Here is a 13,113-nt window from a genome sequence, read left to right as displayed (position 1 = left end):
TAGACACATTACAGAGCTGTCAAGTCTAATTTCCTCATTTATAAAATGAAGGTTAACAATAGTGCCCACCTTGTAAGTTTGGTGGATAAAATGAGATAGTACAAATCTAAGTGATGAGTATACGAAATAAAATGCTAGTTGTTATTTATTAATTTAAACAAATGCTTTTTCAATTACACATTGTTGTATAATACACCACTGTTCATCACTAGATGGGTAAAGGAGACTTGACCACTCATCTTTAAAAATGACAATGTATTTCTTAAATACGATCTGATAAAAAACATTTTAAACCACTTACTGATATCTATCCTCTGTTCAACTGGCAAAGGACTGACCCGGCTAACAAGTTTTGAAAGACATGTTGCTGCAAGGAGCTGAGCATAGGATGTCTGTAAAGAATAAAAAATTTTCTTATCATCACAAATGAAATCAGAGTAGTCAAAACTATAGTAGGAACTTTTCCTAAGCAATAATGAGAATTTTTCACATGAAACCAACAGTCAGAAAAGTATAAAATTTAAAACAGCATACCTCATCACAGAATTTCTCCATGAAAACAGAAAATAAGGCTGCAACCAAAGTTAAGTTTCAAAGTGGCTCATTTGTTAGCCGAGCAAGGAAAGCCACTTACCAATGGAGAGTTCATTAAATCACCATTATTTTATTGCAGTAGCTGAAGTGATATATGTAGAGAAAATAAACCTCAGACCACTAGCCTTACAGTGAGATCAAGGCTCAGACAATGGAAGGTATTTGAGCAACACAAAAGCAGATTTCAAACAAGGGAAATGACTGGAGGTTCTTAGTTCTTGCTGAATTGACAGATGTTACTAACACTGCCCATACTGTTACCATTGCTTACTGTTTATTCCAAATATCAGTGCTAAGTTTGAAGTGACTAAAGCATTAAACTCCATAGTTCATGAAACTACAGGTCAGAATATTCTTAAAGCAGTTGGTTGAGAAAACACTGATTCTGTACAATCTAAAGTACTATCTGCTAAGATGTGTCACAAGTGGTAGTAAAAATATATGAGGCAGAAAAGGGCTGCTGGACAAATTTACAAGGCTTGTAAAAATGCAAGAATCTAAAAGCCTATGGTATTCACTGTGTTAATCATCAGATACACAGTAGTAAATATTTGGATCTATCAGTGGTGTTAACTGTGGACTTCAATTCACTTTCGTGAACTTATCTTCCCTTCTGTAAACTTGTCAGAAACAGAAGCTGAAAACCCTTACTTTTCCCACCACACAGTTAGTTCAACAGCTTAGCAGTGGTAAAGTTTCATTACAATTTTTTTAACTCAGGGCTGAAACTGAAATTTTTCTGAATGAGAAGAACCGTTCTAAGCCACTACTGTTGAACACTAAATGGCTTTGGAAGTTAGCTTTTGCTGCAAATTTTTGTGTCTCTTAATGATTTCAACCTAAAATTATAAAGTGCCTAAAAAGCAAACAGTGCTAAGTTCTGATTAATAAAACTTATAATGCAGTAAAGTTATTTCAGCAATAATTGATATTGTTTGAATCACAAATAATACCAAGCTACTTTACATACTTCCACACTGTCAAAAGTTAAAACAAGCAGCAAGATCTCTATTCTTGAATTTTTTTTTGAGCTCAAAACTACAGTTCCAGCAGCATTTTTCAGACCTTGATGCAAGTGCAAAAGAAATTTCCATATTTTAAAATCCACTTAACTGAGCAATTGAGGAGCTTCCACCTAACCTTCAGCTGGAAGTGACTAATCTACAATGTATTCACATTCTATAAGGCAAATATCAAGAGAAGTTTTAATAGAATTCTATAAATGCCTTCTAAGTGATGAATATGCTTAATTAAAATCATATGCTGATAGACTGATATAGATATTTGGCAGAACCTATCTGTGTGAAAAGATATTTTCAAAAATGAAATATGTAAAATCTCATTACAGATCAGTATTAACATATGAACATTTGCAATCAACGTTGACAATAGGAATTACTAACTTTGAACAGCTATTAAACAAAATGTTATCCCCAAAAGGATACTTCCATTCTTTTTATTAGACTTACATTTTTAAAAACTGTATTCAATTATTATATTTTAAAATCTCATAATAAAACTTTGTGGAAATTTGTTTTCTCTCTTCTTATAAACATACTTACAAAATATCCTTGATTTTGTCTCTTGACCCACAAAGTCTAAAATATTTACAATCTGGCACTTTACAGAAAAAGTCTGCCGAACTCTGTTCTAGACCATACAGTCTCTGACTGTATTGCTTACTGTATTATTTCAGAACTCTTTATTTATACATCTATGCCTCCCCAACTAAACGATGAGTTACTTTAATGTACAAATATAAGCCAGTAGGTAGGAAAGCACCTGGTTTTACATTTAAGTATTTGCTAAATAATTGCTGAATGAATGCCTATGAAACTCTAGAAGGGAGGGAGGCAAGACTTAGTCAGCATTCCTCTGAATCATTCCTTTCTGTTTCAATTACAACCTGCCTTTCCTATCTTAGATTTGTTTTGTAAAAGCTGTCAGTCAACTTCCTAAAAATGAAACTTCTGTCCATCGATATGATACATAAAGAGGGGCCAAGAAGAATCAAGAAACTATTTCAACCTATGCCTATTTCCACCGCCTGGGCACTTCTCTACCTTTGTTTTTAGGCTTTCCAATTCTTTCTCTGATTACTTTCTTTGAAAGTGAAATAAACTGTAGTCAAAAGACGTGGTAATACCTATCAATCATCACTGCTAACCTAAATGAGTTCATTAACAATGACGTATATCTACTGATCTTTCATGATTAATCACTGTTATCAAATACTTACTGTTCCTTGTTCTAATAAAAGCTGACACTTGCTGAGACATTCTGGGCTGTCAATAAGTTCCAGGAGTGCTTTCTCAGCCTCTATTCTTTGTGTAAGATCAGTCCCTATGTAGAGATGAGTACATAATACTTCCAACTCTGCCAAACTCTTAAAAAGAAAAAAAAATATTTTACTTGAGTGGAAAAAATAAGATAATCGTATTAATCACAGGAACAAGGGATGCAAATATCATGCCTGTGTTCATCAATTCAATAAATGCTTATTGAGCTACCACTACTTTCTAGAGGTCACAGTGGAACAAAACAGGCATATCTCCTACCTCCAAGTTATTTAATTCTAAATTGATAGTTCTGTGATGGAAAAGTAAGAGTATAGAAAGAGGGGAACTTGCCAAATCCAAGGAGTTAGAAAAGGCTTGCCTGAAGTAGAAACAGTTATGCTGACCTGAAAGGGTGAATCAGACGAAAAAAGGTGAGAGAGCAGTCTAGGCAATGAAACAGCATTAACCAGAGCCCAGAACAGAGCTTAACCATTTCAAGGCATTAAAAAGGTCAGTATGCCTGATAAAGGGAGAGCAAGGAGGAGATGCCAAATGAAACTGAAGAGGTGGGCAGGAGGAATTAAGGGCAAGTTGCGGACACTACACCAATTTACATTTACATTCTTTCTCAAACTGTAAGAACTTCTATGGCTCCATCTACAAAAAAGAAAAGATAATTATAAATATATGCTGATTTGGGGCTTCTGAACTAATGACTGATAGTGCTGCAGGCAACTATGTCATGATTTTCAGGTATGACTTGACCCATGTTATTGCTGGCAGTTAATAACTAGTTATCACAGTGTAGGCTCCTACTTTATAGGCACGAAGAATAATTCACTCTGTTTATAAATATAATCTCAACTGAAGATATAGGACACATGGATACAATCTGAAAAATATTAAAAATGAGTTCAGCATTCCTCTTAGCTTAAAAGAATTTTTGTTAATGGCATCCTACTAAAACAAACGACTTCCCTTTGAACTTGAATCAGAGAATTATTCTTTGGAGGACAAACAACAATTGGCACAGATTTCAGTGTCAGGTGGGCATATAAAGAAACACTATTTTGTGTCCCTTCTGGCCTGAATTTGTATATGGCAGCCTTACAGCTACACCAGTGCAAACACTCCCTCAAATGCTAATAGGAATACATGGGAAATGCTGAAATGAACCTCCTCTACCTCCCTTATTCTTTTTACTCCTCTCTCCTTCTTAGTGCCTTTATGGCATTTCCCACTTCCCCAACCAGGTCAGAGACCAACATCCCAGACCTGGAAATTTCTGCTAGAGTGGAAATAAAAATACAAAAGAAAGGTTTCAAATGGGTAAATTAAAATAAAGGAAAATAAAATAAAGGACCTCAAAAGAACCAATGTGAAACATTCCCACCCTCCACCCCAGACTGGTTCAACAAGTCCTCAGAGTACTACATACTGTTCATAATATTAAAATGCATAAAGAATTTATGGTTTACTAATATACAAAGAATTCCCATAGTTTCTCCAAGGGTCAGAATTACAAAAATGAAAAGAGCTACCCATTTCCCCCTCATAATTCATGATCAAGCTCAGAAGTCTTTCTTCATCTAATAAATTTGAAGGGCTGAATTTTAGAACTGATAATATAATGATAAACTGACCTTGCTGCATTCATCCAGGTCTAAGAGTCTTTGAAGAAGTAGACTTTGAGTACAAAAAGAACTAGGCCAGAAAGTGACAACTGTTTAAAAACAAAAGGCAGCAAAAAGAAGAGTCTAATAACAGTATCTACCTCATAGGTTTGTTTGGAAGATTAAATGAGTTATGGACACATACCTTTTGGAACACAGTGCACTACACTATAAAGGCTAATTGCTTATCAATATTACCTAATAATAATATATGAATGGAATTATATCCCCCTACAAGATAAGTCCAAGTCCTAACCCCCAGTACCTTTGAATGTGACCATATTTGGAAACAGGATCTTTGCAAATCCTTAAATAAAGGATCTCAGGATGAGATCATCCTGGATTCAGGGTGGGCCCTAAATCTAACGATTCATAAGAGAAAGGAGAGGGACATTCTAGGCGCAGAGACACTGAGACACAGGTAGAAGGTCATGTGAAGGAGAAGGCAGAGATTGAGGTGACCCATCTACAGGCCAGGGAACACCAAGGACTGCCAGCAGCCAGCAGAAACCAGAAGAAAGACAAGCAAAGGCAGCATGAGATAAAGAGAGAAAGGTTTGAGCTTTCCCTTCCAAAAGAATGAAACAAAGGGGGGAAAATCAAGTTAATCTTTCACTGGAATTCTTACAATTAAACACATGCCTGGCAGACTAAATCTTTTCAGAAAAGGATACACACACACAGATCCTTACTCTGGTGGAAAAGTGCTACCTAAACACTTAAAACAGTTAAACTCACACTGTGGTGACTGCTGACAGACCAAGCAATCTTCTGACTAGCATCTGACTTTCCAAAGAACCTTTCTGAAGAGACTATTTTTCACAGTGAATTGATAAATTTGCATCTTAGTTTTGTACTGTCAGAGAATATGATTAACATGAGAATGCCTCAGAGAAAGGGCTCCCTGCTCCATCTGACAACTCAGGTTTGAGTTATTAACTTTGACAAGGCTTAATATCAACATTAGAAGCCCATTTAAATAACTAATGGGTAGAACAAGTAGAACTGGACATCACCTAACTTTGATAGAGAAAGTATCAAATATAAACTCAGCACCCAGTTTCCATAGCCTAGGAGACAATGACACAATCCTGCCTACGGTCTAAATAAGGATCTTCCAAGTTATTCTGGACTTATTTCTGGCCTTTGCACTTGACATACAATTAACCCCTAAATGATGTAACTTCTTTCTATACAGTAATTCCCACACACTATCTATCAACAGGTAAATGCTGAGTAAAATAAGCCAGACAAAAAGAATGTACATTGTATGGCTCTTTAGTAACAGAAAGCAGATCAGTGGTTTCTGGCTGGGGAGGGAATAGGGGACATTACTTTTGGGGGGTGATGGGTGTGTTCATTATTTTGATTTCAGTGACGGTTTCATAGGTACATACATACGTCAAAATTCACCCATCTGCACAGTTTAAATAAGTGCAGTTTAGTATTTGTCAATTATACTTCAGTAAAGCTAAAAAAAATGACGGCTTTTGTTCTAGGGGGGAAAAGTCCCTTAATAATAAAAAAAATAAATCAATGAACCACAAAAATCCAACCTCAATTCAAATTAAAACTCTTTTCAATTACTTCCCTGTATCTTTCCTGACTTTTGGAATTAAGCTTCTTGATTACCACTAACAGAAAATGCCTTTATCTTGAAGTTATTCATTTTCCACAAACTCATTTTCTTCCTCCCTTTACTACCTTTTCCTGAGCATATCTGAAGGCTTGTTCTTGAGCCTCTTATAACTCTTACTTCCACAATGAATTGGATAGTACTGTTTTAGTGCTTTATAGTTTACAAAAGCATTTCCATCTTTTATTTTTTAAACCAATCCTGAAAGGTATACTCCTGCAAAGTACATATTTTAGGACACCCATTTTACAAACTGAGGCTGAGAGATCAAATATTGCTCAAGAGCAAACAGAGCAAATGGTCAACTTTGAGTCAAACATAAGTCTCTAGGTTCCATCAACATGTCTCCTCACTGCCCTGCCATCTTGCTAGCCTTTATTTCAGTCATCATCAACTCTGTCTGTTCACCATCTTTATATCTATCAACAAATGTCTTCCTCTTGGGAATCCAGAAAGATGCTGAAAATTATCCAAAAATGTCAGAAACGGAATTGAATATATTTCCCACAGATTTCCACTTCAAGTGTCCCTTTTTGCCCCCAGTGGCTTCAGAGGTCTAGATAAGAATCTAGATTTACAATCTTGATGTTATCTTTGGCTCTTCATTCTCCTTAGTCCTTCCTGCTTAATTAAGAATTTGGCCCTGCCCAAAGAAAAGTCTGGCCTTTGCCCTCAGATTCTGGGAGATAATCTATGTCATACCTGATAGGAGTGTTTCTGTTCAGAATGGGAGGTAGGGAGGTACACCCGCTAGTCTTAAATTGGGGGCTCATCACACCAAAAAGGCCAACCACATGTTTAGGGTGGAGACTTGGATTACACGGTATCAGTCTCCCTAACAGACTGGGATCAATCACATGGGCAATGAATCAATTGTGACTACATAATGAAGCCCCAGTAAAAACTCCAGAACTCAAAGCTCTGGCGAGCTTCCCTGGTGTGCAATACTCAGTGCATATTGCACACATGCCTGGAGAGGAATATGTCTTGAGGACAACAAAAACTTTGTTTTGGAATTCTCTCAGGTTCTGCCCTATGCATCTCTGCTTTTAATCAGTTCTAATCTGTGTACTTTCCTGGTGATAAACTACAACCATGAGGGTGGGTCTGGGAATCCCCCAAACACACACTTGGTGTCAGAAGTGAGGGCAGTCTTATGAACTGTGCCCTCAAACCTCGAAGGTTGGCTAATTCCAGGTATATACCTACTTTGTCATAAAGTTCTACCAAGTCTTTTCAAATAGACTCAGACTGAACACCTCTGTATGATATTCATAGACAGTAGAGCAATAAAACAATATTTTCTAACTGTGGCCTCCAGTGCCCTGGATTCTTCATTGGCTGCTTTAGGATCTGCCACTTACTTATTAACTGACCTCAAGTAAAGTATTTAACCTTTTTAAACCTCATTTTTGAAATTGCAGATTATTTTGAAATAATATCCACCTTCCAAAATAACTGTCAAGAATAAGACAGAAAAGGTGAGAGAAAGCTTAATTCAGTGTCTGACACGCAGCAGATCCACAACAAATTGTAAATAATCTCTTAATTACTGATATTTATAAAACACCATATTGGTCTTCTGTCTAGAGTTTCTCCAATTCAAGTCCACACTGCCAGGATGATCACTCCTAACCCCATTTCATCATATTACCATCTTGTTTAAATATAACAGTTCACAGTCCCATCTAGATCAAATCAGATAGTCTGTCTGGGTATTAAGGAAAATGACTATAGTCCCTGGTTCTGGAACACTCTTGAGAGCAAAAAACATCGACCGACTAGGTCCCCTAAATTTTTCCCAGTGTTAGCTCTTGATTCTCATCAAGGTCCCTCTGTTCTATGCACTTAGCCTATATCTTATTCCCAGCTCTAACTTTCCTTACTCTGCCCTTTACCAGATCTGGACTGTCTCCTCTCAGATAATCCAGACCCATCATTTCCTTTAGGACAGAGAACCCTAACTGATAGCTTCCTAACCAGATGCATGTACCTTAAATGGGTTATCAGTAAGCCTGATATTGATCCCCCTGCCCTCTGGGCAGCCAGGCTTCTGGCTGTGGGCAATTCACATCAATGAGCTACAGAATTACCGTTTTTTATGTATGCCATGATGTGAAAAAGGATGGTGGAGCAGTGCCCTAACCTCACCTTACACAAATCCACTTCTTTACTCATCAGCTTAACAGCATGATTTTTGACTAGCTACTCTGCTGAGGTGACAGTAAGATATGGGTATGAAAGAACATGGAATTATGAGTTATTAGGTCTACTCTAATCCTAGAGCCTTGGGCAAATCACAATTGTTCTAAGACTCAGTGTCTTCAAGAATAAAATACACACATATATGCACACTTCTCAAGTTAGTTGTGGGGCTCAAAATCTACAATGAGTATGTGAAAATTAAAAATGGTAGGAACTGGTTATCATTTTTAATAAACGCTCCTTGAGTTAACTGGACAACAATATGATCCTAAAGGCCAGGAAGAATTCAAATGGAAGTTTTGGAGCTTCGTTCTGGCCCCCAAACTATCTAATTTTTTATTTGTCCAACTCCACTTTTGAGCTGTCCACAGCTGCTGTGAAATACATGGCTAGAAAACCAGCATGGGCAGTTCTGACATTAGCAGCTAATTTTCCAACATTTTAGCTAAGTAGGAAGAAGTCTTCCAGGACTGAGGGATTTACTGCTATGCATCATCTTTCCAAGTCTGAAAATGTTCCAAACCACCACCACAGTTTTTAATTACCCCCAAGATTTATATCTGAACTATGAACATCTGATTAACCTATTTACAGTCCCTAAGTCCTCCCTGTGAGATTCTCCCTGTGAAAATTTCCCAGGGGGCATATTTATAAAGTGATGATAAGTAACATTATTTTGACCCGGAGATCCTTAAAATGGCAATGAGTCAAAAGGCAATGTGTGGGGCTCACCACCTCCTAGTCCACAACACCTTGGCGTTGTCAATTACCGGACACAAGAGTGGCTGGTTGGAAAGAAAAGACCCTTGGGAGAAAGAAACAACGAATGAGTCAGTGTGACCACAGGGAAGTCCAAAGAAGTCTACAAAGGGTATGTGACACACTGTCACCACATCAAGAAATTGCCTACCCCTCCCAAGTCATCTCCTGCCACCCACAGCCTCCCTACTCCCCTCCCTTTTGTAGGAACCCTATGCTCCAGCCAGAGGGAACTTCCCGCGGCGTGCCATCTTCCACAAGTCTTCGCCTTGGCTCACACTGTCCTCTTGCCTCTCCACCCTTCCCTTCTTCACCCGGCCAACTCCTACAATTCTTTCAGATCCCACTAGACTGCAAGTTCCCCGAGAGTAGCTGTCATAAAGTTTTGCTAGAGTTGTGTCTCAAAGTAGAAATTCAATACATGAGTGGACAAATGGAAGCTCAAAGCAGCTCAAAAGCATCTCCTGTCCGAGCAGCTCAGCAGCTCCGAGCCACGCACCTGGTGGGCTGCCCCTCGTCAATGTTGCCATGAGGGCCTCTGATCAATTCTATCGCATCATTTTCCACACGCACTGTAATCATCTTGGCATCAGCGAGGGCAGGCATGGTAAAATGACGCAGTCCTCCACCCCGGAACTTTGCACGCTGCCGGAGCCGCAGCGGGGAGCTCTCTAGGTGCGTGCTGAGTGAGCAAGTGGATGCACACGCCCGTGCAGCCCGGGAACACGCGAGCCTTCCTCCTCGAGCATCCTTCGCGTCCGCACGCTCCCCGCGCGCCTGCCCGCGTTTCCTCCCGCGACGAGGCGGCTGCGGAGCCCTCCTCGCAACTCCCCGCGGGCACAGCCCTGCCCGCGCCGGCCACTCAAGTCCGCCTGCTGGCGCCGCTCCTCGGGCGGACCCCGGGCCCCTCTCGAGCTTCGTCCCAACTGTGTGTCCACGGACGCCAGAGCCGCGGCCGGCGACGCGGCGGGCAGGCTGTCCGGCCCGGCCCGCTCCCACCTGCGCGGGCGCCGCCGCCGCCGCCGCCGCCGCCGCACCTCCCCCGCGGGGCGAGCTCCGAGCCTGGCCTCTGCCCCTCCACCCGCCGCCCCTGGCTCGGGCCGCCCCTTCCTCGGGCCCGGGGGGTACAGCCCAGGCCAGGGTCCGGGTCCCCGGACGCCGGTCCCCGGCCCCGCGGCCTCCGCCGCCGTCTCCGGCCCTCAGTCTCCAGACCCCCGAGTCCCGCCGCGCTCCCGGGGCGGCGGAGCGGGGACCCGCGACGCGGAGCGCACTGACCTGGAAGTGCAGCGCCATCTTCCCGGGAGGCGGCGCCGGCCCGCGGCCCCGAGAGCCTGAGGGGAGGGAGCGGAGGCGGGCGCCGCGAAGCCCCAGCCGCCCGCGGGGTCCCTGCGCCGCTGGCTCGCGCGCTCTACGCCTCAGCCGCGAGGCCTCCGCGTTCCAGGCGCTGGACGGGGCGGGGCCTGACGCGAAGGGGCGGGGCGATGGGGCGGGAGCGGGCCCAAGAAAGGCGGGGCCAGGGCCGGGGGCGGGGCGAGCGCGGGAACCTCAACTGTCCCCTGCCCTCGTCTCAGCTGCTGTTACCTCATCCCTCTGTCCTTGGGCACCACCGCCACAACCCAGCAGTCACCGTGACCCCTGGCTCTTCCATCTCCCACAGATTCTTGACCCCTAACCCTATGGCACGACTATTGCCCACGGCGTCTGACTTCCACGATTCCGCAGTTCTCATGTCCCCTAAACGCCCCACTTGTCTTGACACAATCAGCCGTAACCTTTGCCTCCTACATGCTAACTGAGGTCCTTGACCTCTGACCCCCCAAAACCCAACTTCATTTTTTTTTTTAACTTTATTTTGGTTAAAATTAAACTGACAGTGTCTACATGGTGTTAAGCTATAAAATTATAGTTCACCTCTTCTTGTCTATATTTCATTTAATATGAACTTGTATTTTAAACCAAATGATTCCATTGGAATGAGAATTGACTTGAGCAGAAGTGGGTCAAAGTCACTCTTTTCTGATGCGCTTCATTTCTCCTTGAAGTTTGACAGCTCTGGTTGGGGGGGGGGGGTCATTGTACTTTAGTGTGAAAAATTCCTGTAAGACTTCTTATAGTTCAGGTCTACTAGCGACAAATCCGCTCAACTTCTGTTAACATGCAAACCTCTTTATTTTACCTACATTTTTAAAGGATACTTTTGCTGGGTATAGAATTCCATTTTGGCTTTTTATATATATTTTTTCGGCATTTAAAAAATGTGTTTCCCCTGCTTTCTGGTTGCCATTGTTTCTGTTGAGAAGTTAGCCATCAGTCTGTTGCCCCTCTGAAGGTATTATGTCTTTTTTCCCCACCCTTGGGTGCTTTACAATTTTTCTTTCATTTTGATCTACAGCAGTTTGAGCGAGAGGTAGTAATTGTATGTGTGTGTGTGTGTGTTTGTGTGTGTGTTATCCTACTTGGGATTCATAAGATCTCTTTAAAAAGATCTAATTTTTTAAAATCAGTGTTTGAAAATTCTCAGCCAGGATTTCTTTAAGTGTTGCTCTGTCCCCTTCTCTCTCTCTCTTCTTCTGGAACTCCAATTACATGTATGTTAGACCTTTTTGAGTGTTCCATAATTCTTTTACACTCTTTTTTTGGTTTTTGGCCTTTTTTTCTCATTGTGCTTTAATATGCACATTTTTTACTGACCTGTCACTCACTCAGTAGAATGTGTTCTGCTGTATCTGAGCTGCTATACAACCCCTCTATTGATTTAAAAAAAAAAAAATCTTTATTGATTTCAGAGAGAAGGGAGAGGGAGAGAGAGATAGAAACCTCAATGATGAGAGAAAGTCATTGATTGACTGCCTCCTGCACGCCCCTGACTGGGTATTGAGCCTGTAACCCGGACATGTGCCCTGACCAGGAACTGAACCATGATCTCCTGGATCCTAGGTCGATGCTCAACTGCTGAGCCACACCCATCCGGACTGAATTCTCATTTTCAGTTATGATATTTTTAGTTCCAGAAATTCTTTTTGACTTCTTCCCTTCCATTCTTTAAGTAGATTCCGAGGCTCTGGTGAAATATTTTATCTTTCCTCTATTTTCTTCAACATTTTAACCATGTTATTGAAAGCCCCTATTTGATATCTTCAATATCTGAATCACCTCTAGGTTCTCCTGGCTTTTTGTATTTGGCTCTATTTTTTTCAAACATGCTTCATAATTTCTTATCAAAAGTCAGACAGTGTGGAAGAAAAATTGTTGAGGCTCTGGATGATACCAGATTTCTCCAAAGAGGAGAAAGGATTAGGTTTTCTTATTGTAGTAGGCAGATAGAATACCAGTGAATCACCTTAACCCTATTGAGGCTTGGTTTTACATTTTTTAATTCAGGTTTATTTCGGTTTTGTCCATATTCCTAGGTCATGGTCCTTACTAGATCTTAAAACTAGAAGCCCAGGATGCTTACCAAAGCCCCTCCACCTTGTGGGGCTTGAACTCTAACTCCCATTTCTCCAATACTATGCAGCTGCTAAAATTTCTGTTCAGCTCTTTAGGTGTTGCTGTTCTGAGTTTCTTAAAGCCTTTCCCTATGCATGTGCATCTTAAGCATTGACTGATAATTTGAAGAGAATTTGTACAGATTTTTGGACTCATATCTCTGTAGCTTCCTCCTCTCTAGAATTTTGTCCCTCAAACCCCAGCTGCTTTTATTCTCCAACTCCCATCTCTGCTCCTATCGACTGAGATTGCTGCTGGCTATTTAGTTCTGTTGCCCCTTTTCCAATTGGAAAATGCTGTGGGGGCGAGGGGGGGGGGTAAGCTGAGGTGAATGTGAATCTTGTCCTTAGTGCTTTCATGGATTGAAGCTGATCAAATCCTGCCTTTATCTGTGGTTCTCTACTACCCTTAAGCAGTAGTTAAATATTTGTATTTGTCATGTGCATATGCATATAGTTTTTAATATGTATTAAATTAC

The 13,113-nt window shown here is 41.2% G+C and overlaps 1 protein-coding gene across 2 annotated transcripts in view; it reads right to left on the bottom strand.

Annotated features, from left to right (window-relative positions):
• The window catches only part of RANBP17 (RAN binding protein 17), a 219,085-nt gene extending 208,645 nt beyond the window's left edge, over positions 1-10,440 (bottom strand). For both annotated transcript variants that reach the window (XM_087816967.1, XM_087816968.1), the window contains exons 1-3: positions 10,422-10,440; positions 2,834-2,980; positions 302-392 (exon numbers count right to left, since the gene is read on the bottom strand). In XM_087816967.1, the coding sequence (XP_087673093.1) occupies positions 302-392; positions 2,834-2,980; positions 10,422-10,439 (256 nt within the window). In that variant the 5' untranslated portion in view covers position 10,440. The remainder of the gene's footprint in view (positions 1-301; positions 393-2,833; positions 2,981-10,421) is intronic.
• Positions 10,441-13,113: the final 2,673 nt, after the last annotated feature.

This window comes from Miniopterus natalensis, chromosome 4, assembly GCF_054644295.1.
Source record: "Miniopterus natalensis isolate mMinNat1 chromosome 4, mMinNat1.hap1, whole genome shotgun sequence".
NCBI classification, from domain to species: domain Eukaryota; kingdom Metazoa; phylum Chordata; class Mammalia; order Chiroptera; family Miniopteridae; genus Miniopterus; species Miniopterus natalensis.
This window is presented reverse-complemented; position numbering and strand designations above follow the sequence as displayed.